General features: G+C 36.9%; 1 protein-coding gene across 16 annotated transcripts in view; it reads left to right on the forward strand.

The window, feature by feature from the left end:
• The window catches only part of PARD3 (par-3 family cell polarity regulator), a 395,821-nt gene that overhangs the window by 187,704 nt on the left and 181,560 nt on the right, over window positions 1-26,557 (forward strand). For 11 of the 16 annotated variants that reach the window (XM_033520528.1, XM_033520545.1, XM_033520530.1 and 8 more), the window contains 5 exons: window positions 3,564-3,689; window positions 5,048-5,427; window positions 15,507-15,646; window positions 17,141-17,269; window positions 21,135-21,173. In XM_033520528.1, coding sequence (XP_033376419.1) covers window positions 3,564-3,689; window positions 5,048-5,427; window positions 15,507-15,646; window positions 17,141-17,269; window positions 21,135-21,173 — 814 coding nt within the window. The remainder of the gene's footprint in view (window positions 1-3,563; window positions 3,690-5,047; window positions 5,428-15,506; window positions 15,647-17,140; window positions 17,270-21,134; window positions 21,174-26,557) is intronic. The other 5 variants (XM_033520538.1, XM_033520542.1, XM_033520566.1 and 2 more) reach the window with 1 other exon arrangement.

Genomic DNA, 26,557 nt, shown 5'->3' on the forward strand with positions numbered 1-26,557 from the left:
GAAATACAGTGGTGCAAATGCTAATATAATCTCAGCTGCTTACATTCCCAGTTAGGTATTTAAAACAAATACAAAGGTTGAGCTCTGTGCTTTGGCAGTTTCCCTTCTGTTTCTGTCTCAGCTAATGTTAGTCTAAAGCATCACAGGTACCAAATTTATTTGTAATTATTGTTTCAACAGGATTTTAGACTTGCAGAGTGTTTTGTGAAGGTTTATGTGATACTTAATCTCATTCTTGAGAAAGCTGGAGTTTAAAGGATTTTTCATGGAAAAATTGATATTAGAAACTGCATTGACTTACTTTAACTGGACAAAATTAAGCAAATTCAAATATACCAATACAGTTGTATGCTACATGGTTGTGTTTTAAGAAAGTGTATATACTGACTTTGGTACTTCATACCATATGAGTTTAGATGCTTTCAAAATTTATATCTTCCTAATGTAGGGAACATAATATTGAAGTTGTAGTAGAGCTTCACTTTGCAGGATTAATGATGGTGGCATATGGCAGGGGAAAAAAATCTAATTTGTTTTTAGGTTACTGCATATTTGCAATATCAGGTCTATTCTGTTTACCTCCAGTTTTTGCAACAACAAACATGAATTCCCATAAAGGTTTTTTTTAGAGTTGCATTCTTACATCTAACCATAATATACTGAAGAAGTACTATAGGAAATTGGTAGGCTTTCATTAATTTTTGAAGAACAGACATTTTCTGTAGTTCTAGTTTTCTCTGCTATGCAAACCTTCATTTGGGAAATTGTTTCTGGAATTGTCTTTCAAGGGATCGTTTTTGCCATGTGTTTATATAAAAAATTAAATAAATTGAAAGACAATGTGAAGAGCCTGGTTTCAGGTTCAACTCAGTCTGTTCACCCAGCCTTGAATTTACTCTCAGTGACTTTAGCTTTATATGCCTTGGTTAACCTAGCTCTAACATTTGTTAAAAAGCAAAATCCTCATGAGCACCATATGCTGTGTTAGAGATGAGCAGTCTTACATTAGCAGAACTTGTAGCCTTTGTTTAATGAGATTATTTACAATTTTGACTGGTAGTTTATTTATCTGTTACATTATTCTACTATTAGTTAGGAATAGTAGTTGTTTTACAGATTTTAGAGCCTAGGTGGAATAAATTTGAGAAATGTCAAACCATGCATAAAGGTGCATCTTGCATTAATAATTTGATATAGATTCAGAATGTAAGACAGTAGAAAGGAAAATTTCAAGAAAAATGCTATGTCAAAACTATTGAGAGAGCATTTATTTTGTAATCATAAGTACATGGAGACATTGGGATGAAATAACCACATTATTTTGTATCATGTATTGTCATTGCACTAACTTAGATTGCTGTACTTTATGTAGATATTGTTTTGATATTTTGTTATTTTTTATATTTAACCATATAAACCAAACACATGTTGTTACTGTGTATGCTCTTGTGCAAGCATTGCATGCACATCCAAATTCTGGATTGTCTTTGGACATTGCAGAGGAGTACACCAGCATCAAAGAGCTGTCAGGCATCAAGAGAAAGAAAAGGAAGAGTAGACACAACTCCTTCCTTTCCTGCTCAAGTATTTTGTTGGTTTTCTCTTAAATGTAGCATTCCCTATTCTTTATTTGTTTTGCCTATCTCTTCCCCATTTAGTTATGCTCTTTAGTAACTTCACTTTGTGGCTCAAAGACAATCTTCTCAAAAAGAAATTCATCAACTCAAAAGTGAAGAAGTCACAAACTTGTTTTCTAACACGTTTTCTATGTGTCAAAACTATAATTCTGATAAAAATAATGTAGTGAAGCCATACAAGTATTTTTCCATTTGCTGTTAATATAACTGTTTGGGTCTTCATGCGACTATAAACCATCTGTAATTGCTTTATAATCATATATCAGTCTTAAAAATCTGAGATTGCCTTCAACACTTTTTTTAGTGAACAGAAAGAAAAAAGAGATTGAATCAATATTTTAGATTTTGTTTTGTTTTACTTCCTGTGACTACAGAACCTAAAAATGATCAGAAAATTGTAATAAAATAAATGAAGCACAATATGGTCATTAGGTTAGTGTGCCACTGTTGTGGACTTGTAGATTTTTTTGTCATGCAAATGTCTGACTCAAGCCTCATTTGATGATTTGTGTTGTCAGAATGCTTTATGTTGTTTTTCTTCTCACAGTCTGTTTACATGTTTAGATCCTTTCAACATTATATCTTAAAGTCTCTAGGTGGTTCCAAAATGGAAATACCACTAGGATCATTTCTCCTACTCCTTCATCTGTCTTGTAGGAGAAAATGTATTACTGTTCTGTAAAAAAAATGTATTTATTTATGATGGCGGTAAATTGGTAAATGAGTAATTTAAAGTGGAAGAAATAAGTTAATTTTGCTTTTCTGACCCGTTTGATGAAGTGCTCAAGTATGTAGGTAACTTTTGAGCACATGCGGAATCCTTTTATGCACCACTGACTGCTCATTTACTTTGAGGTATTATGTGTGAATGGAAGTGCTTGATCACTGAAAGGTTTTTGCTTAAAAGACATGTGTGGTCTTGCAATTCCTGCTGATTTGGACCAAGTATTTTTCATGCCGTGCCTTGAAATGGATTCTGAAAAACGTAATGCTGTTGACTTGGATGATGTGAGTTTGACCCACTGATACATCCTGTGGGATTTCACTGTATAGCTTCTTTAAACAAAAAGAAATCAAGTGCAGTGTCAATGCAATCCTGAAGATTGAGTTTTCCTTTGGGTAGAGAGTTCAGGTATAGAAACATCACTGACTTTTTCATACTGTCCTGCCAGTACCTCAGAAGTCCATTCTTCAGGATGCTTGTTCATAATTTCAGGTTGAATATTTGTTTACCCTTTCTCTCTAAAAATGGCCTTAAGATGATACTGTAAGCATGAAACAGAGGGGACTGAGTCATTGCACAGAGACTATCAAATGGAAATTGTCTTCAGTCAATTAATTTAAGATTTTGAATTTAAAAAAAAGCATTAAAATTTTTAATTTCTTTTTTATTTTATTAAAAAATGTTAAGATTTAAAAATAGAAGCATTTGGTTCACATGAAATTATAGAATTCTCTATCCATCCCCTCGTTACAGGCTGCTTATTACATGAGATGACCCCACTTTCACAGATGAAGTAGTGAAGGCTGTGGCATTCTTGACAATTCAGAAATTCAAATTTTAAGTGGAACCTATTCAGCTTTAGTTAACTAGTAGAAAAGATGTCTTTTCTCACATGTACAATGGTTCTTGGAGTTTTTAATACACAGAAATCTTGGCCTTTTTCAAGAATGGATGTGCTGTCATCCCACAGCCTGTTCATTCTGACTTTTGACATATTTGTTCACCTAGGCTTTTTGTTTTATGGAAAAGGGATAATAAATCAGGTAATTCTGGAAGTTATTTAAAACTGTGCTGTCCTGCTTCAAGATAAAGATGGTTTATAATATAGTTTCTGTAGTGACCATGAAAAAATATTAAATCAATAGGATTTTCTATGTTGCAAATTATTCAGATAGTAATAATTTGTAATCCTAATGTTCCAGAACCCTGGGGCTGCTGGTGAAGCGATTGGAGAAGGGTGGAAAAGCTGAACAAGAAAACCTTTTCCGTGAGAATGATTGTATTGTCAGGATTAATGATGGAGACCTGCGGAACAGGAGATTTGAGCAGTAAGTGTTCTTACCACATGCTACATTGCATTATTTGATCTTTAACACTACACCATGGAAAAAAATGGGGAAGGTAAGTAAACAACCTCTAAGCTTGTCTTTCTAATAACTTAGGGACATTAGTGGCCAGACTAAAAAAAAAAAACCCAAAAAAACCAGGATATTTATTGTCATTGGAGTATATGTAATTCTCATTTGATTGTTTTTGTACATTATAGATTTTTTTTTCTTCTTATATTGGTAATGGGTTTTTCCTGAAATTCCTGTATGACTTTTGCTCTTATACCTGCAAGGCACCATGTTCGATATAAACAGACAACTTGAGGACTTTATTTTTTACATTTTAAAAATATGTGTTTTTTGATTGTCTGAGAACTAAAGGTGTTGTATATGCAAAAATTTTCTGGAGAAGTTTGAGAGATAGATATTTTCTTAGTGGTTGTCGGTACCTGGTAGAATCTTGAAATAAATCAGACTTGTAATATGGAAATTAGATTGTAGTTCTCACTCAGGTAAGAAAAAGACAAAAATAGAAGTATGCAGGTAATGAATGAATTCATGGATGATAATATTGTTCTGAAATCTGTAACATGTTGAGGGCCAAATATAATTTCTTATGATCGTCTTATACTTAATATATATTTTAAATGTGGTTTTAATTTCTGACTCTAACCTAATTCTAATGAATTGAAACATAACCCTGTACCATATGGTTGAAAGCTGCTTTTCTCTGCTTGTTCTAAGGTTCACAGTTTGTAAAGTCTGTGAAGAGACTTTGTTGACTTTGTATACTTTGGATTGTGACCTTGAGCCCAGTGTCTGTCTGTACAGCATTGAGCATTTTTTTCCTCTTTCTTAATGTTGTATTCTGATAGACTACTGGCTGAAAAAACTGGAAGTGTAAGCCAGACTGGTTGCAAGGCTGCATATAATCAGAAAATTATGGAATACATAGTCTTTTTATAATTAGTAATTTTCTTTCTAATAATTCTGTTGTCACTGCGGTAGCAGTTATCACAATTATTGCAATTATCAAGGTTCAAAACAAAAGGACACTGCAGTTCTGCTGTAGAACTGTCTGCATTTCAAGACTGTGGTTCAAATGTTTGCTTTTCTGAATCCAGTATTTGCTACATTAGTTGTTAAGCATGTTTAACCATAGTGTTGCCCTAAAGCAGTAAACCTTAGCGAAAAGCAGACCGAATAGGCTGGCAAACAGCTTCAAGTTTTATGGTTTATGCTTGAGTGCAATGTGTCTGTCAGCTCGTGTTGCTTAATTAACATCAGTAATTATGCTTATAATGTCTCGTGGTCTGCCAGTCCTAATTTGCTAATTTTCTGTTCGTTTTAAAACCTAGAGCACAGCATATGTTTCGCCAAGCCATGCGTACGCCGTTCATTTGGTTCCACGTGGTCCCTGCGGCGAATAAAGAGCAGTACGAACAGTTGTCCCAGAGTGAGAACATGTACTACTCCAGCCGCTTCAGCCCCGACTCCCAGTATGCTGATGGGAAAAGTATTAACAATTCTGGACTTCACACCTTACAAAGAATGTCTAGAGCGGGGAACCACTCTGATCAGACAGACTCCTACTCACAGCTACCTCATAGTGTGAACTCATCAGGGAAACCACCCTCAGGCCTGGTTCCATCACCTCAGAAGGTTCTCACCTCCACTGCCAACAGTGGCTATAACACCAAAAAGATAGGGAAGAGGCTCAGTATACAGCTAAGGAAAGGTAAGGCATCAGTGTGCTCCTCATCCAGCAGGAGATGTGCGTGTAGGGGGTGTGTGTGCCACCGGCCTGGGCAGGAGGGCTGGCAGGAGCACGGGGGATGCAACGGGTTGGTTTTTGAAGCCAAGGCACTGAGTTGTCCCTGAGAGCAGGCCCAGGAGACCCACCCTGTGTTCAGCATGTGCAGCATGCTTGCAAAAGGCCATTTTGAGGAGTGCTTTAACGCTATTTCAGCTAATAAAAATAGTGCAGTAAATGCCTCAAATTCTGTTAGCAAAGACCCAGGGAGTGGTGAATTATTTAATATAACAACTAAGCTAAAATGGCCCATGTTGTCTACTTCAGAGTTATGACTTTTCAAATTGAGTTTTGCATTTAGATTTTAAGGGTGTTTTGGATGCAGTTGGTAAATTGGACATTCTAATTTCCCGCTAAAGCTTTCATTTTTTTCCACTGTGATGTTAAAACCTTTGGTTGAGATGTAATGTGATACTTCCTGTCTTAACCCTTTTGCTAATATAATTTGAATGGGGGTGAGAGACACTATTTGAAGTAGTGTGTGCTTATCTCAACATCTGTGTTATATGTGCACATATAGATGTGTAGATTGATTCATCCATGAAATTTTTATGATGTGAGAAAATTTGGTATTTTTTTGTAGTTACTGTGTAGATGCCTTTAAGATAGTTTGAAGTATAATAAAATGACATTTAGATGCCAGTATTCTTAGCTCCTGGGAAATGATTTTTTTAAAGGATTATACATTCTGTAAGCTTCATGGTATTCAAATGAGCATATTTAAGATTAGCTGTAATTTGGTCTCCAGCAACAAGAATAGTGTTTACATTACACAGCAGAAAGTTTACCCATATGACAGTATTCTCTGAACTTGGGGTACATTCCCCTTAAGAAACTATATGTGCTTAATGTTAATAATATTTATTAAGCAGTCTTTTTATTGAAAGACATTGAAGACAGTGTGTTGAATGGTAGAGATTTTACAGTTTCACAGGTACCAGGCTACTTGTCACATTATCATTATACTTTCCTTTCTATGAACTTCGCATGAACCACCAGATTGCTTCTTTCTGGTTGCTGAATTTTAAGCTCTACAAACTTGGATGACATAAGGTTGAGTTGACAGTTTGCTTCTGTTGTTGATGCTCCTTCAAGAATTTCTCTAGGCCATCAGCTCAGATCAGCCTACTTGGAAAAACTTGCTGTTATTCCAAGTTGAGTAAGGAATCAGTGTGCTTATAAATATGCTCTCAGTCACTACAGTGATTTTTACCTGGCTTTTTTGTGTCTGTGGAAGTCTTCAGAAATATTACTTGGGCAGTACACAAAAGAAGTCTCAGCCAGATGTGGAAATAAATATTTCATATTATTTAAAAAGCACCAACAAATAAATATATAATTTGGGACCACAGTATTTTTGTGTGAAGCAAATATGGTGTTATAGCTCCTCATAAGACGCAAGAAGATAATTTTGGTGTGTTACAGATTTTTGACTGTGATATGATGTTATATTTGGTCATCTTGCACTGGATACTGAGTCAGAAATACTCCTCCCAATGCTATATTGTAATTTATTCTTGCTGGCTCTAATATCTTAGGTGGGTTTGGAGTAAAAAATGCTACCTATTGATGAAAAGTGATCTCTAAGATACTTCAAAATCTTAGGAGTTTGATGGCACTTACAGTAGTAAGAACTTCGAAATATATTTAGAATATATTTCAGAAGTTTAAAGGGGTGTTTGTTTCTAACAGTCAGCTTATTTGAAAATACTGCTTATGGTGGAATGGCACCTAGCTCAGGTTATAGATAAAGGTAGAAACTGTGTTTTATGCATGGCAAAAATAAAGAAAAATGTGCATAAAGAAAGAAGCTGTTTTATCATTGCTGTCTTTCATTTGCTAATATTCACTGCAGAAAGAACATGGCCTCCTATTTTGACTCACATTTGATCACTCTGAGAACATACATATGGAGCAACAATATGCTTAAGGATGCCCCAAGTATTTTGTTGCAATTATCAGTTCAGTTCAGGGATGTTGATTGATTTAGTCCTTATTTCTAAGGAATGATGTTTTAATAATACCGGCCTTATAGATATTTAACAAATGTTCTTATTTGTAGTTGACAGGCAGTAGTTGTTTCACCAGTTAGCATCATTACTTTAAAATATCATTGTGGAGTGTATTAAGGCATGCAAGGTGTCATCTTGAAATTCAGTTTTCATTTAACCTGTACATTCTGATAATGGATGTAGTATATGAGAATTGACTTTTTCAGTACAGACAGACCTTCTTTATTACAGCTGTATTTTTATATATTGCATAAGCTTTATGATATAGGATGACAATCTAGAATAACCCTGTAGTATGTGCTTCTGTAATTATGATTTCTTAATATTTATTGCTGATTTGGCATTTTAAAATAACCTGAACTTTCATAGGATTTAGCTATTTAATAAAGTCAGAAGAGAAGGTCAGTCATGTGTTTTAGTCAAAGCAGAATGTTTGTTGGCTTTTCTAAATGAAAATGGATATCTGTTTATCTTGCCTTAAAGGTCAAGGCCTGAACTTTTAGCATATAGATGTAGGGGTTATTGCTGATATTCTAATGCCATTAAGGCTGTATAGCAGTCTAGCTTAATAGCTCACACAAATTAAGATAATGCAAGACATGACAGTGAGCTTAGGTTTATATACATTTTGGTGTAAACTGATACACAGTAAGTATAAATAAATAAAAACAGTTCTTTGCAGCTAATGAATAAAGAAAATAAGACCACTGATAGAACACCCGGAGTGTTAGGACAAACTTTGACCTTATATGCACCAGGACACTCCCAGAGTGTTCCTTCTTTGTCTACAAGTTTTTGAGCCCATGCAACTGAGAGGAATTTAGTCCAACACTTAGAAATAATAAATAGCCAATTATACAGCAAATGACTTTAAGGCTCAGTTTTTGACCACTTTGTAACTCTCAGAGCATTTGGCCTGATACTCACTAAAGCATTCAAAAGACTGCTTTTCCATTGGATATTGTGCCACTCAGATTTCGTACCTACTGCTTTTGATACTGCTGTACTAAGACAAGACTGAAGTGCTCGGTCTGGAAATTAGCTTACTCTTATTTGATTGCCCTTCAGTATAATGCTCATTGCATCATATGATTTCTATCTATAACTACATGCTTGTATAGCTAAATTAGATATAAAATTCTGGAAGTAAAATGTCAGCACTGAGCTCATGTTTCTTAAGTTGGTCCTAGTTCCACTAAATATTTTGCTAGTTTTTTGTCTGAAATATATAGTGCATCAGGAGTTCAGTCCACATCTCCCCACTTCCCCACTAAGGGTGACTTAGCCATCGACCCTGGGAGTTGTGATTATCTCTTCCTTTTTGGCTTCCCTCTTGCAAAACAAGAAAACAAAAGGGAAATAAATGAGTGACAGAACTGTCAGGAAAGCTGTAGCAGTTACCAAGTCCACCACAAACAGGACATAACAGCTCTGTTCTAGAGGATGAGTCCTGAAACAAAGGAGGTGCCTCTGCATAGTGAAGGAGAGAAAAATGGTTGAATTGTAGATGTGAGCAGGATTGTGACACTTTGCTCTTCAGAGTTTCTTGTGTTCCTGTTTGGCTTCACTGAGGTTAATAATGCTACATCTTGCATACAGAGCTGGTCTGAAACTCTGCAAGTCCCACCAGGGGACTGGGACATGGCACAGTGACACTCAGCCCTGCAGCACCCAAGTTCCTTTCTGCAAGAAGTCGTTAGAGACTCAAATAAGTTGCCATGGATAGTTTGGGAGTATGCTAATTTGAAATGTCATTGTATTTGCTCTGGAGTGGAGCACGTCTATGGACAATTACTTGCATTGCTCAGGTTTCTATAGGAGAGTGTCCAAGACAGAACCCTGAACTTGTCTGTAAGATATCCTGCATCATGTATCTGAAGTGTACAGATTTATATGCATTTTTCATTATACTCTCCTGTTTTCCCCACACGGTTTCTTGAGCCAGACTTTGAACTGACATTTTAAATTTTTGTTTAAAATTTCTTTTGAAGTGATATGTTTGCTTAAAATTCCTGTTCAGATGCAGAAAGAGTGTTTGTCACTTGAAATGAAGCATGTAGATGCCTAAATTACTTCAGTGACCTTGAGAAATGAGATTCAAAAGTGAAGCAAATGATTTTGAGCATTATTAGTCACTGAAGAAGCATAAACTGCATCAAGTTTCATATTTTCATTTTTTAAAACCACTTGTGATCACTATTAGCAGGCTGCAGCAAAAGGGGAAAAGAACATTTCTATTCGGTTGATCAAAGGTCTTCTTGAGTGGTCTGAGCTTTGCTTGGAGAAAAAAACCTCACTAGTTCCAAATCACTCAACTACATAAAAATGGGCATGCAATTAGTCTTGATTGTGCATGTGGCTGCAGAAATTTTGTAGACAGCTGAGCAGTCAGCCTTCTGCATAGTCATTTGCATGTACAGTAAGTCTGACTATATGTGCTCTAATACTGAATATATGGAACTTAAACTAGGAGCAGTTAAATGGTCTTGGTTAGTTTAGTGATGCCTCTTACAATAAGAACATACTTGCTGTTCAAATCTTACATGAGATTCAGTCCTTAAAAAAAACCTGGTTTCCAATGTGGAACACTAGGATAATTAGCTCAGCAGTTATCCATCTGTATTTGGATCTCCAGAATCTCCTCTGAAAAAACCAGGAGGTTGAAGTGCATGGAAGGACAGTGTCTGCTCTGATTATTGTCAGACAACATTTGGCCCTTTTGCTTAGTTTTATTATGTTATCTCTTTCCTTATTCTCCATTCAAGTATAATCTACTACTTTCATTAAGTGATTTCATTAAGTGCATTATTTTGTAATTTTTGTGTCACACACTTTTTCTATCTGCAACCAACCTTGTTCTTTGTCTCGCATGAAGGATCTACACTTTCTCCTAACAATCCTTTACTCTGTCTGAGGACTATTCACTCACATGAGTTTTCCTTGTTAAGGTTGCTCTGAAATGTTTTCTGCCTTTCTTGCATAAGCACTAAAAAAATTGCCCAATTGTCAGCTCTTAGACGTTTTCTATTGTTTCAGAAGTGACATTTTCTGTGTTTCTTGTTGTTTGCTTGTAGTGGTTTTTTAAATGTAGATAGATCTGTATTAAGCTTCCTGAGAACGCATATGCATTTTCTTAAATTAGACTTGAAGGAAGAGCATGATTTACTTGAAGCACTGCTTGCAGAGCTGAAAGGTAAGACAGCTGTAAGAGAAGTATCATTAGACCTTGACAGTGTAGATCCTTCAGTTCTTACTGGTCTCTGAACCAGTAAAGTGTCCTTTTGAGAGGGATGAAAACACTGCAGAGGTGATCCTGGCTTTTTGTATCGTATCCTGTCTGTATTTCTACCCAGGAACACATTTTGCTACTAAGAATTTAGACCTGCAGTTGCTGCTGAATGAGGAATGCATAACTTTTTGTAAAGGATAGCTTTAGAAAGACAGAAATGTTATGCCAGACACATTCTTTCCACAATCAAGAAGGTAATCCCAGCACTAGCAAGAAATAAATTAAGCAGTTCTTCTCTGGGAGATAAGAGTCTAGTCACCTGTAGTAAAATTTAATAAAATTTGTAACATTCTGTCAGTTTATGATCAGACTGCTTCCAAATAAAATTATGATGTTCATTTTGAAAATATGTTTAATTAAATTATAGGAATCGATTTCGTCTCCCCCTTACCTTAAAGCTATTTTTACCTTTAGCTATTTTACCTTAAAGCTTAAAGAAAGAATTTTTTTCTTCTTAAACAGCAACTGACACATCAAATCTGCCTCTTTTCTGCTTGTACAAAATAGATCTTTTCCCATTGTAACTGCCCTTTTTATTCATTTAAAAGTACTTTGTCTTCACTTCGGAGCTGGCTGAGCTCTTGAGGGTAATGAGACTTTAGAAGGCGTGTTCAGCATCACATTCAAGAAAAAAAGGAGAACTCTAACTTGTCGAGAGAGCTGCTGATTTATCAAAGAAGCCTAAGAATTTGAATTACACAAATTAGTGGGTAATTTTTAAATGTTATTATCACTTGGTGTAATTTGATCATTGTCAGAGATGACAGCTATAGAAGGAAGAAAATGTTTTCTACCCTTTCAAAAATTTACCCTTTTTAAAATCTAGAAGAGAGTAAGGTGAACATAGCTCAAAAAGAACTAAACACTGCATAGTAAAGCCCCTAGCTTTGTGTAGGATTACTTCTGCATTTTCTAAAATATGGAAATTTCTTCTGTTTTCTATTCATTGTGGTTCTGCCTATATGTGTGTCCAGTCTCTCCTGTATTACTAGCATAAATCAGAGGAGCCTACAATATGCTTGCACAGTTCACTCATTATTATAATGCAGTTTTACACCCTAAGAACTGAAAACATTTTAGCAGCAGGAAGATATTAAGATCTCATATGTATTTCTATCAACAGGAGAATGGAAATGAATGGAGTGGGGAGAACGAAATCAGTTATGTGTATAAAAAAGAAAAAAAATTAAAATCAATTCAGTCACAGAAGTCATATTTATTTTTGTCCTCGGTTGGATGTATCCATTTATTCCCAGTGTTGTGAACATCTAATTTATATATAATAAGCATAGGAGTTTATGAAGCTGTATCATCCAGCAAAGAGCAGCTATGGGGCGTGAATAGCCAACTGAAGCAGAGAAACGCTAAAAGGAAAATTACACCCAAAAGCTGCTTCATGCAAAGCTGCACAGAGCAGCACAGTAAAACGCAGCCCAGTCAAGGCCCCTTCTTTCCACAGAAACAAGTAATTAGAATCTTCTTCTGTTAATATCTGGGCTCAGTGTGGATTTGTGACGTTCTGCAGGCTTTGGTAAAGACTTTCTGGAGATTTGACAGCAGAAAATGCCACAGTCCGCATTTATATCCTGTGTGCATTTGTAATGTGAACATTTCAACTTCTGTTTTTTCCATGGGGGTTTGAAGTGCTGTGTGTGAACCAGACATCTGTAATGATGCTGTAATCAGGCAATAGGGATTAAGCTTATTAATAGTGAAATATTGTCCTGGGAGTGCACTTGCGTTCTGATATTACTTTAGAAATTTTATTAGACAAAACCTGTGCTCAAAGAGAAGTAGTCAGTGCTCATCCTTATAATAAGAAAAAGATAAATTCCATAAAAAGCTGAGATGTGACTTAAAAAAACCTTATTCAGATCGTCTTCACATATTGCAGGGAATTAAAGAGCTCTATAAATGTTTGAAGCATCATTAAAATTAGGAGGTCTCCTAAGTAAAATATGGATGTTATGAGATCTAGTATTTTTTTTTATCTCTGTGTAACAGCGCAGATGAATTTTATATTTGCCTGAAAGTGAATGAAGACTTTCAAATTCAAATGTCAACTGTCTTGAATGCTACAGAAGGAAGGGAAGTTGTCCCAAAATAATTAGCCTAGAGGAACTGATCTGTATTTTCTGAACAATAAGATCTACATGCCCTTACTGTGTATACAGGAGCACTTAGTTATATTCAAGATGAAGAAGATTTTAAAAACTAGTGTCACACCCAGTCCTGTCATCTGTGTCAGTTTACTTCTTAGCATGATTTTTGTATTGATAATAAAATATATTGTATTAAATTTTAATCAAATGCAATTGTGCAGATTTCAGAAATCTGTATGAGTACTGGTTTTTAGATTTGACTCCTGCTTTCTTTTCCTGTGTGAATATTAATCTGCTTTCCAGGATAGTAGGTTTATCTATTAAACATAGGCAACATAAATTAATTAATTTGTAGGAATTATGTAACATTGTGATGAGTTGACCTTGGATGGGCATGAGGTGCCCACCAAGCAGCTCTATCACTCCTCAGCTGGACAGGGGAGGCGAAACACAGCAAAAACCTTGTGGGTTGAGATAAGACCAGGGAGAGATCACTCACCAGTTACTGAAACCAACCTGACTTGGGGAAATTAATTTAATTATTGCGAATCAAATCAGAGTAGGGTAGTAAAAAATAAACCAAATCTTAAAATGTTCCCCTTCCTCCCAGAGTCAATTTTACTCACGAATTCTCTACCTCCTCCTCCCAGCAGTGCACAGGGATGGGGAATAGAAGCTGCAGTCAATTCATTACGTGTTGTCTCTGCCACTCCTTTCTCCTCAGAGTTTGGACTCCTCACAATCTTGTGTTGCTCCAGAGTGGGCTCCTTCCTATGGGAGACAGTCCTTTGCTGGCATCTCCAAGGTGAACCTTTCCCACAGGTTGCAAGTCTCCAAGAGCTGTTTCAGTGTGGGTCCCTTCCGTGGGGTCAGTCCTTCAGGAATGGGCTGCCCCAGCATCAGTCCCCCACAGGGTCACAGATCCCACCAGCAAACCTTCTCCAGAATGGGCTCCTCTCCATGGGGCCAGCAGGTCCCTGCCAGGAGCCTTCTCCAGTGCAGGCATCCCATAGGGAGCAGGCTCCTCTGGGCATCTCCCTGCTCTGGTGTGGAGTCCTCCACAGGCTGCAGGTGGATCTCTGCTCCACCATGGACCTACATGGACTGCGGGGGGACAGCTGCTTCTCCATCATCTTCTCTGTGGGCTGCAGGGAAATCTCTGCTCCATCACCTCTTCCCATTTCTTCTGCATTGTCCTTGGGATCTGCAGAGCTCTTTGGCTCACTCATCGCTCTGGCTGCTGTTGCAGTTTTTGGTTTTTTTCCTTTTTAAATACATTAACACCTGAAATGGTTCTGTTGTCTTTCACACGGTTTTTTAAGCTTCCCAGAGCTTGTAGCCGGTGACTGTTCCATAAAAGTTTGGTTTCTGTCCCCATGACATTTTACAAAGGTGTGTGCTGCGTAGCTTTTAGGGACCTACCTGATATTACTGAGTCCTAACTGCAGTTTGACATTGTAGATCAGTTTAATGTAGGATGGGCCTGTGTATGCCTAGCAAGGCAACTTGAACTGTAGACGTGCACTGACAACCTCTGAGAAGTTTAAAGTGCAAGCTGTAGGTGCTAGCACTGTGTTGGGGTGCTCACCACTGGATGGCCAGCTACTTTCATGCTGCATTAAGTGTCCTGAATAGACTTGATATGTAATGTTGAGGGAGGGAGTGGCAGGCTTTTGTAGAGTTTTGGGGGTTGTTGGTAGCATTGGATAGGTTGTATTTAAGAGAGGATCACAAATGAGCTTTCTGTGTAGAGGGAAAGCTTTGTGTTTGTCCTCAGCCTGTGAATCTCAGAACTGATGGTATACTTAATTTCTCTGAAATACTAACAAGTCTCATATGCTGTACTGAATAGATTTCTGCTCTGGATATCCCCAGGTCACTTTAAGTGCCTTTGTTTTGCTTCAGTCTGTTTTGGCTGTGTGTAGTCAGTCACCTGGATGTACAGCAGGACCTCAGAAGTGGCAGCCTGAGTTTGCTCTCTGCCTGCATGATAGACAGTGGTGTGGAACCCAGCGAGTGCTGAGGTGAAGCCTGGGGACAGAGGAGCTGGTGGCTGAAAACAGCCTGAGGTCCCCAGAACAGGAGAAATGTGACCACTGTGCCCCAGTACTGTCACCTGCCAGTGTCCACAAGTGGGACACACTGCCAGTGTCCATGAGTGAGCTGATAGAGCCCCATTCCCAGCAGCATTGGCTGACTGTCACTGTTGAAAGAGCTGCAAAAGAGAAAGAAAAGATCATTGATGAGATCCAGATTGACAAGGGGGAGGACAGTCATAGGATATCAGATATGCTTTGTTCTGATTCCTTGTCACTCAGCTCATCTGAAATAGAAAGTTGGAAATATGGCAATGACTTGGAAGTCATCAGTACAGCAAGTTGCAAGGAGTGCCTGCTGAGCCACCTGTGCCCAGACTCAGTGCGTCAGCTACAGCTTTCTTGTAGATCTTTTGTTTTCTTTTTTTTTGTCATGAAGTAATTCTTGCATCTTATATGTATTTTCATGGATTGTATCAGTGAGGTATACATACATTCTGCTTGGTAAAAATAATATGTAATATAAAATGTGCATTTTAACTAGTAATGTACATTCTTTATGCAGGTACAGAAGGCTTGGGATTTAGCATTACTTCAAGAGATGTCCCAATTGGTGGCTCTGCTCCAATTTATGTGAAAAACATCCTTCCGAGAGGTGCAGCTATTCAAGATGGGAGATTAAAAGCTGGAGACCGATTAATTGAGGTGAGGAAATATTACATGTTCCTTGTCTGTGTTTTGGCATGAGCCCACACACTAGATCACTTCCAGAGGCTCGTAGTTTTTTATGTTATAGGAGAATTTTTCTCTCTTTTTCCTTTTTTTGGCTTTATTTTTTAGGTAAGAGATCAAGTTGCTGAGCATTTTAAGTACATAACTGCTTGAAGAGCTGGACCCAGACATACTACAAAAACATAAGTTTACCTGTCCTTATGTGAATACAGTGTCATAGTCTTGTGTTGCTGTTTAGGAATATAATGAAGCAAAGTGATTGTTACCTAGGTAGTAGAATTAAATCAGCATGGAGTGACAGACCAGAAATTACTGAAGATGTTGCCAAGGATGGGAGGCAATACCCTGAAAACGTTTAGTGAATTAACTGAAAGAGACATAAGAGGGGGTCCTACAAAGAATCAAGGCCACTTCCCTCCTGAAGTAAGGATGTCCTCAAGGGAACTAAATTTCACTTAGGTGCACTGCAGAGATCTTTCTGCAAATCTAGCTGGAGTGATATAAGATGTTACCACCCACAGCTCTTCATTGCTGTCCCTAAGCCAAATGACACCGGAGGTACAGCAGGGTATGTAACTGCCTCTCAGTGCTCTAACTTCACTTTACTGCAAAATTGGCCAAGTCAGCTTGAATTGTTGCTGGAGGATAGCCCCCTATAATTGCTGTAATTCAAGGTAACCCAGATGACTTGAGTAGAAGGGGACTGAGAAACATTTAAGACGACAGCTAGGGCATCTCGATTGTGTGAGCTGTGCTCTCTTATGAGGGAAGAAGGAAGAAGCTGGTTTGCTGACTTCAGAGCACCATGCTCCCTTGCTTAACACTGTTAGTTGATTTGCCTTCGTTTCCAAAATGTTTTTGAGCAGGCAAGCCTAAGAGTATTCGATCTTTCCCTGGCTACCCCCTAACTGAAGTTAGCTCATACAGTGGGAAATCCTGCACATATTCCATACCTCCCTGTCCTGATCAGTGGCATGTGGAGGCCAAGGGATTGGACCACTGAACAGGCAAGAGTAGTAACCCCAAGGTTATATGGGGAAAGAATTAATTTCTACTTTTGTCACAATTCGTTGTGCTAAATATATTTGGAAGGTATGTATAGCACCAAGACACATGGAAACAGGACCAGTTTGGGATCATACATTGATTTTGCTGAAGGATGCTTGTGCAGACGTTCTTGTGAGAAATATTGGTAAATGGGATTAGTTGGCTTTGGAGTGTAGGGGACTAAAGCGTTGCTGCTGAAAAGGAGGGAAGTATAAATGTCTAGCTTGTTATTTGTATGTAAAGGATGACCATTTAATTAGTTCTATTAAATGAAATCTGTAATGTGAGCTAATAAGCAGATTGCTCCAGTGAGAGTTTTTTAATAGTGTCCCATATGATTCACATGACTTTTTGCTATAGGTGTCTGTTGGTTTCCCTGTTTTGGAGCCTTGCTGATGTCTAACATTTCCTTTTTTACAGGTAAATGGAGTTGATTTAACAGGCAAAACTCAAGAAGAAGTTGTGTCCTTGCTGCGAAGTACCAAGATGGGAGGAACCGTTGCCCTTTTGATTTTTCGACAGGAAGAAACATTCCATCCAAGGGAACTGGTGCGTAAAATAGAGAGCAGCTAAAAGATTTAGATGAGTATGAGCAAATGATTTGATCTTGTCTCCTGTTAGTAAACATGCATGGCCAGCACTGAATATAAGAAAAAGAATAAAAGCTATTTTCCTTTATTTAGATAATTTTTTAAGCATGTTTTCTATTTTCTTCAAGATCTGCTAGCTATTGGAATTAAGTGTTTGTTGATAATGTACAAGTGAGAGCTTTATTTTGAGTGAAAATGTTTATTATAGGAGAAGCTATTGCATAGACTTTATTTGGATGCATGCAGACAAGTAGATTATTTCATATCTCTCGTAAGGACAAATCTATGTTTGAAAGCCTGCCATTTGTCCCACTACCTGCTCACTAATATGTTCTCAAACATATAATATTATGCCAAAATAGGATATGTAAATACCTTTCTATCAAAAAGTGGAAAATATAAGAAGTAGTAGCCTTTTTTGAATATAAATGCAATCTCTGTGGAATGGAAACCCTGCAGTTATTAATTTAGCAGGGCAATTCAGAAGATATTTCTAAGGAATTTACATTAAATAGGAATAAAATGATGTTTCATACTGTACCTGCTCCACTTGCATAATGTATATTGATATTTTTTTGATAATTATTCAAGATAACTTCTGTTATGAAAGGGTTGACTCTGAATGTAGCAGTCTTACTTTCTTCTGTACTCAAACTGCTGAAGTTATTTATTATTTGTATTATTGTAACTATATACAACTCTAAAATAACTTATTTGGCTGCATTATTGTGAGAAGATAGACAAATATAAGTATGATGAATTAATAACTTCACTTTTCTATTGGATTTATGTTATTCTGAATTGAAAGAAAATTAATTTTGCTTGGCCACTTCAAGATATTATACATTAGCCTTTTACTTTTCAAAACTACCATTAAACCTAGGAAGTCAAAGTGGCAGGGAAGGTTTCAAATGAACCAACTTTTACCTTAAAATTCTTGGAACATGCCTTGAAGTGCTGAAGTGAAAGCTGTCATAAAATGAAGAGAAATAAAAATTTGAAATCCTATTACAGCCTACCTTATCACTGTAACAGTGAAAGCAATCTGTTTATAAGTTCCTGTGGTATAATTTTCATGGCACTGCTATCTTTCATAAAGGTGAATGAAAATGCTTTTTGAGATTTCTAATAAACTTAGAAGTAAGAAAATGTCTTAATTTTGTGTATATTATTTCTGTGGTAAAATGAGGAAGTTTTAATGCATAATTTGACATGAGATTTTGTTTAAATAACTGTAAATAAATATATGGTGTAAGTAATGCAGAGATTTAATAGCAATACATTATCTAGTTTTAAAATAACAGCAAGTCAGCCCATTTGAAGGAGTTCAAGCAGCCTCCCTGCTGTGGCTCAGGCAATCCTCTCTCAACTACTTTGGCAGTCCAGCATAGGGAAGCCAGACCTTGCTGTGGCTGTGTCAGGTAGCAGGTGGGCTCTGCACAGTGCAATGCCATCAGATCTGAACTGGTGTGTTTTTCTGCAGCTCCAGTTGAACAAATGGTATTTTGAGGATCTGACAGTACCTGTGTGTGATGATCCTCTTTTGCATAAGGATTTGTTTGTTTGCATTCTGACATGAAGAACTCTTAGGTTTGCGCTGCTGACTGCTGACAAAGAGCAGGAGCAGAATTGCTGGGGAAGGTGTTGAACTAAAAGTCATCATAAAGGCTGTTCTTTCTTCCCTGGGAAGAAATAATCCTTAAAAAAAATAAAGCAAGTCTTTTCAACCATCTCTTCTCACCAATGACTTTTACTGGCTTTTTGAAAAAAACAAAACAAAACAAATAAAAACCCCAACCAACCAAAAAAGCCAAGAAAAAAAGAAAGTAACTTAATATTGAAGTAGGGAGGTGAATGACCTGAATCATGTCCATTCATTTTTTTCACATGCAGACATTCTCTGGCCAGTTAGGAGCAATTTGTCTTTGCATCCTTCCCCTATTTCTCTCATATTTTCTACATTTGTGTACTTTAAAGTATTAACTGGATGAGATGTGTCTCAGAAACTGTATATAGAAAATCATGTTGTTTGATGTTTTCCACCTTATTAAGGGCAGGACTTGTTTCTTACTGAGAACACTCAATATTAAAACCATTTTGTATTTGCCAGCATTTGAATAGATAGTAATCCAAATATAACAGGTGTTTAGATTTTATGTTTTGGGTTATGGTTTCTTGAATGACTTTTGAAAAAAATTAAACATATTTGGGTTTCTTTTTAGTTAAAAGATATTAAACTTCAGGAAAGTTATGGAGTTTAACATTGTTATTATTATCTGTAAGGGGCTTATTGTAATTGAATACAATTGAAATACATTGAAAATGTGTAATTGTGGCTAAAACTTAGGGGATCATTAAGCTGAGCCAGCTTAGGTTGGTATGGGATCTCTGAAGCTTGTGTGGATCAGGTCAGGTGTGTGTGTGATGATCCAGTGCAGCAGAGTATGATAAAAGTGAGAAGAATGTGAAAGCAGGGAATAAAATCAAGTTGACAGAAGTCAGCTTTTCTAATGAGTGAGATCTGGAAGAATGACCATGTTTCTCCAGAATACTGGGCATTTTACTCCTTCCACATTTACCTAATCCCAGATAGGTAATAGGGGTTGTCCACACTGATGTGAGCTAATGACACATTATCTCTTAAAAGTCTTCCCTCCCTGCCCCATCTTAAAAAAGGGCCAAGGATTACTCTGGTTAAGTAGAGCTCCTGGAGTACGGTGGTTGCCTCACATAGCTTGTGAAGCATTTGCTTAGAGCTGCTACTGACTGTGTGAATCCTCTGAAGGATTGATTTAGGTTATTTGGCTTTTGAGCTATATTCCTACTACCAGCAGATACTGGCTGGCAGCATTAGTCTCCAGTACCTTAAGAATTAATATGCCCATTGGTACATGTGGAACCTTTACATTTTCCTTGTAGCTGTCTTCATTTTTTTTCTTACTGGTGGTTGCCTTCAGGTTGAAGCTCACTGGATGTTTGTGTTACTGCTTTGCCACTACATTTTTGTAACTTATCATTTGATTCTCCTGCAAAACCAGCCTAAAGCAAAAGTGTCCAGTAAACCCTAGCATTTCATTAGGGCCCAGCAGAATGGAAAGAAAAAGCTGGTTGGCTATAGATCAGCCAGCCAGCACCAAGGTGTTTCCTGAGTTCTCAGATGGGTTTTAATATAGATGGGTATGGGCTTGGAAGAGCCATAGTTCCTTATGTGTGTTTCCAGAATGGGTTGTGGGATGCATTTTCCAATGATGTGTGTTTGCCTTATGTACCCCGAGACACAGGTGAGGAATGCAAAGTACAGGAGGGTCCTGTCTCTGGTGAAACTGAATGCATCCTCTTGTCCTGGGATATGCAGAGCTGCAGTTCTAGTTCATCCAGACAGGCTCAAAAGGGGAATCCTCTGCTAAAATGAGAGTGGATTTCTTAAAAAATAGGTACTCATTTAAAATATTTGGAAGAGTTCATCTGGGCTGCTGAGGTCATTCTCTGGAAACTTCAAAGTAGAAGGGAAAAGCCAGGAGGGAGCTTCCCTGAATGAGAACATTCCACCAGACAGAAAATGGTGCAAGAACTTGTGGTTCTTCTTTGGCCAGACAGTCACCACCCTTCTAGCCAGGTAGAGTCAGGTGCATGTATCGTAAGGACCCTGGAATTATTTCTGTTCATTTCTCATGTAGTGGTTGTTTAGCAAAATTTCAGTCAGGGGTGTGAAGAACACCCTTAATTTTTTTATCAGAATTAGAGCTCTTTGTTTATCCCCTTGCTGTTAGATAGTATATGTCATTTGTAGTTGTGTTCTTATTTATTTTTTTTACTTCCTTTAGAATGCAGAACAAAGCCAGTCACAAATTCCAAAGGAAACGGTAAGAGCTTTGTCTTTTCCATACTGGAAGACTCCCAAATGTTTTTGAATTGATATGGCACTTCTCCATCCAAGTTTTACAGATCCTTCTTTCATCTTATATACTGTAGATGGCTCTCTGTAGCTTTTCATTTTAAATGCTGAAAATTAAAAAATATTACATTTTTTAATGTAATTTCAAATGCTGTTTGAAAATTATACGCAATTCTTTTACTACGTATGTTCAAGTGCTATTTGAAATTACATCTCTTTTACACAGCCAAAGGCCTAAAGTTAAATTATAAGAGTAGAATTTAGCTTGGGTTACGTATTGGAGCTAATTGTTTAAATCATGATTATATGACAGAAATCTGAGATACAAACACAGAAATTAGAGAATATAACAATAATATATTATCTTAAAGATATACTGGATCTTAATTAAAAACATACTTCAAGAAACTTCATTCAGTTAGGTACCTATTTAAAAATTAAATAATAAAGTAGATCATGGAGAAATTGAGAGGATTCATGTTGGGATTTGAAATGAGTTAGGCTGCTGAATAACTAAAAGAGCTTGTCTAGATAATTCAGAATGTCTTACCATCAACGGCAAGATGGTATTTGGAATAAAAAGGTCAGAACTAGGTAAAGATACATTAGAGCAAACTCAATGAGGTAACCAAGGGTATGATGGTTGATACTATTAATTTTTTAGGCCAATGGAATGTAACTGTAAAAATGGGAATTTAGGTTAAATGTTAGCAATATTGACTTCTATCCTTCTGGCTTTTAGTGTCCTTCTCTCTGAAAGTCATCCGCTTCAGGGCTCTGCAAAACTGTGGGTGTATCATTTTTTCAGACGTGCCTTGCAGTATCTCTTCACTGCATCTCATTAGAGGATGTATGTTTTTATCTTGATACTTTCTTACCACGTATTGCTGATATGTGAGGAGATCAAAGATCAAAGCCCAGGATAGTATTTCTATCTGTAATTGAATACCAATGAGAATAACTTGTGGGCGCAGCCTTATAAAAATATCCTGGTTTTAGGAGTTGAAATTCTAACCCAAAAGCTCATTAAGATAAAGCAGATTGCCTACAAGGTGTTTATAGAAATCAATTGCTCATCTGTTGCAAAGTTAATGTTTTGTAGCAAATTCCATGGTGAAAACCCTTCTTCAGCATTCTTGGAACCAACACCCTAACTTCTTCTAAGGAAAGAGCAAAATAAAATAGGTATCTCACATTTGTTCTCTTTAGATATGGGTTAAAAATTGCTTGTTAATCAGGAGTTTATGCAGGAGGGGCAGGGAGTTTTTGGGTAGCTAGGGATTTCTGAAAATCAGCTAGAAAGGCCTAGCAAGCCTTGAAAATATGGACATGAATTGGAAAACATATGAAGACTGACTAAGATATGGTTACTGAGAGAATGAAGCTAGAAACCTGATCAATACAAAAAAATTTGCCTAATGTCTTCTGTTTTTCATTCATTATGTGTTGGGATTTTTTGTTATTGCTATAAAGGCTCAGAACAACAGTGATTGATAGTGGGAACACTAAGTCTGTTTATATTTACTGACTCCAGTATGTGAATAAAAAAAAGGGACTAAATGTGAAAGGTTTCTGTGGGTATTTGTAATGCACAAGGCTTTTGCACTTATGTCCCTTGTTCCAACCTACTTAGCTTTGGATAAGTGTGATACTTCAATTTTACAGAACTAATTTTCCTGAGCTCCACATTAATAATACAGTCACACATTCTTTATTATTATTTTTGAAAGTATTTCTCATTGCTTTCCTTTATTCTCCTTGGTTCTGCCTCAATACCTATTTATTTCTCCTCTGTCTACTTTTCAGGTCTTTGAGATTTCTAATCTCACAATTTCTATTTCTGTGCCTGCTCTGATCTTTGTGCTGTTAGTAGAGAGGTTTTAGTCTCCAAGTGTCAAGGACTTGATAGTAGAAAGCAAAGCAAAAAAAACCAACAAAAGAGCACGATGAAGGCAGTGAAGCTACAGAAATGAGAGAGGTGTAATGCAAGTCTGTTTTTCATTTAAAGGAAAAATGGTTGTGGGGGTTTTTTGTTGTTGTTGTTATGTCTTTGCAGAGAAATAGAAAGAAAATGCACCTTTGAAATTAAAATAAAAAAGAAATGAAAAAAATAAACCCAACTCCCTTGAAAGTAAAAAGCCTGAAATAAAATCACAAATATCAAGCCTAACTTACCATTCTTTTTTCAGGGGTTACCTTCATGTAACTGTTGCTTTGAAATGGTTTGCATAAATATTGTAGCACTTGGATACAGTAGTTAGTCCTCATAGAGGTATTAAAGAACACCTTTAAGGTAGTTTTTTCCTAATATGTGGCCTGAAATCCTTAATAAAGTTATTCCTTACAACCCATCTAAAAAAGCATATGAATTCATTTTTTCTATGCACCATCACAAAATACAGATTCTTAAACTTCCATATGAGAGGATTTGTAATTTGATAGGCTCACACAATTTAAGCTCTGCTCTCCAGTTTTACATAAGAAATGCAAATTGCTGATGCAGCTTCAGCTTCTATCCAGTAACTGTGCCCTGGTGAAAACAGGACTGGTGTTTCTGCCTTCTGCTTTGCTTATGAACAGAGCCATCAATCTGTTTCCTCATGAAACAAGGAGGTCTCCTTATCTTGGTTGAGAGGTTGTTTCACCCAGCCATGAGTTTGTGCCACTGGTATAGCTGATGACAGCATGGAACAGATGCACCTATTGCTAAACAGAGTGATTATTTGGAATGTAGGAGATTGACCGTAATATGAAAAAACTAGTAATTTATCATTATTACATTTCTGTTTCTAAGCATAATTATCTTAATGCTGTTACAGTGCATTGAAATGAACTGTTAATTATGCTATGTAAAACATCTGCCAATTAATTTTTCCTCATACTCTTTGAAGGTTGATAGTTTTCAGTAATATTTTGCTTTTACAATAGTCATTCACTGTTTGTTTCCTGAATTCAGAAACAGCAAGTTAAATTTCATGTAACCATAATGCTAGAAAAATAATAATTATCATATGAGTAAGTATTTTCTAAGGAGTGTTGTCTGTTGATAAGAAGAGATTCAGAGTTAGAATTCAGGATTTCATTTCATGATTGTTGCACTCAGAAGCGTGGAAAAGCTTCAGTTTTCTGTTCTCATTTGTTTTTCTGTCAAATTTCTGTAAGTGAGCAGAATGTTATGAATTTGAGTGCAGGATTTGTAACAGTGACATAACAAGAGTGGCTGGTGTGTTAGAACAATATATAAATGATTAGCAGCACTGATAGAAATTGCAAGTGGGATTGCTTTTTGTTTTCTTCTGAACTCAAACATTTGATACTGTAGTTATTATATAAATTTTATTTTGATCACTGTGTTTTTTTCAGATCCAATTGCTGTTCTTACCTTATTCTTCTGTGTGTGACTGAGTAAATCAGCTAGCTACCCTTTTAATGCAAAAATTCATTGCCTATTGGAAAGGGGTGATACTGTCAGAGGCATTTTGTAAGAACTAATGAATACTTACTTTTGTATGCTTTTTGTTTGTAAGTTTTCATCTTGTGAGTATGAGAGGCAATACTAGCAAATGCCTAGAAAATACATGATTTGTATTGATTATTGGATAGAAAATTCTTGTGGAAAAAAAGCACGATCAGTGCTGAGCTTTAAGAAGATGTATTCTGAGTGCATGTGTGCTTGTCTTTTTCTCAAAAGCTGTTTGTATTAATTCAAGATACCTAGTCACTAGGGATGTATCCATAGATGTTTTTTAAAAGCTGTAATAAGTTCCCACCACTTCCTATTTAGCACCTTTACAGAACTTCAGCTTGGTGATCAAATGTCTGGACATTGAGCCAAGACCATAGATGGACTAATGTCAGACTCTACCACCAGCAGTGCTGTTATCAACAGATACAGAGTTTTATTGAAAGAGGATATGTCTGACTGATGATTAAGCTGATGCTGTTATTTCCTTCATGGTGCTTAGGAATGCTGCAGATATATTTTTGTACTTTTTTGTCTTCTAAAAGAAGATAAAAAGTGTGTATGAGGCACAAGTGTGATTGCAATGTGTTAAAAGCATTTTTAGTGCAATTTTGAGTGGTTTCAGTTAATAATTTTAATAAAGTTTTGACATAAGAAACAGATTGCTGTCCATATGAAAGAAATAGGTAGTGAATGTGTGATTTCTGCAAGGTACTGTTGTGGTTTCAATCTTTTACCATAGCAGATACTCTAGTATTGCATGTTCTGGCACATTTATGACTGGAGATAAGACATTAATTCCTAGTGAATAATTAATACAACAGTTAAGTTGCTGTACTCATGAGTGCATTTTGACCAGTCTGAATTTCCTGGAACATTCAGTGATAAGCCACATAAACTTCTGCATGATACTCTGCTTAGAACTGACCCTCAGGCTCAGTTTTGACTGCTAGCAGCCAGTGATTTACCTGGGATGTGGTGTGGCACATTTAAACTGGCTTTGTGCAGCACCCTTGGGCAGCTGTGGCTGCTTTCTGAGCACTGTCATTGAAGACCTTGCTGAAAAATCCCCAGTTCCATGGAAGACAACATACGTGTCTCTCCACTGTGACAGGGTTGTGTTAGTGCCACCATTGCAGTCATCCAGAAGCCACATCCACGTGTACAAACTTGTTGATTTGGTGCAAACCTTGTTTTACTGCATCATTGCCTTTAGACTCTTGGTGTTGATTCTCCCTGGATATTAAATGCAGGGAAAATAGCGAGATGAAATGGTTTGCTATGGTTGCCTGAAAGTCAGCAGCAGAAGTAGGACTGAAACTCAGATCCTTCGAGATGCTCCCTACTGTCATTACATTAGTGGGGAATGTGTTTCTTGCCATAGATTTCTAAAAAGGCATTATTTCTCTTTTAACTTGTTTTTCCTGGCTGTCTTTTCCAGACACTACCTGTTTCTGTAGTCTTTCAGGTCTTGTAAATCCGATAGGCCAGGGAGAGAAGTATAAGGATTTTTAGGGATCTCTCTGTCATTAGTGTGTTGGGCATTGAAGTTTTTCTTGAAGAAGGGATAGTGCAGAGAGCTGTAGCTTTATGGGTTTCTTTGGCAGAACAGACACCTGCTGTGTACCTAATCCCTTGGTTTTCACTTCTCTAGGATAAGCAAAGTGTAAAGAAACGGGCTTAGCATTACAATCACATGTTTTTGTTTCAGGACATATAGTAGGAACACAAAGTTTGAATAGGAGCAGTTTTGAGCAGAGTATGTTGGCCTGAATAAAGTACAGTCATTATGGTACCTGCAACAGAATAGTCCCCTCTCAGGGGCTAGTTCTGAGAGTAAGAACTAACAGAATGTAGTTTTAATGGTCTGATCAATTTTTGAAATGTAG

Source organism: Parus major, chromosome 2 (genome assembly GCF_001522545.3).
Source record: "Parus major isolate Abel chromosome 2, Parus_major1.1, whole genome shotgun sequence".
Lineage (NCBI taxonomy): Eukaryota > Metazoa > Chordata > Aves > Passeriformes > Paridae > Parus > Parus major.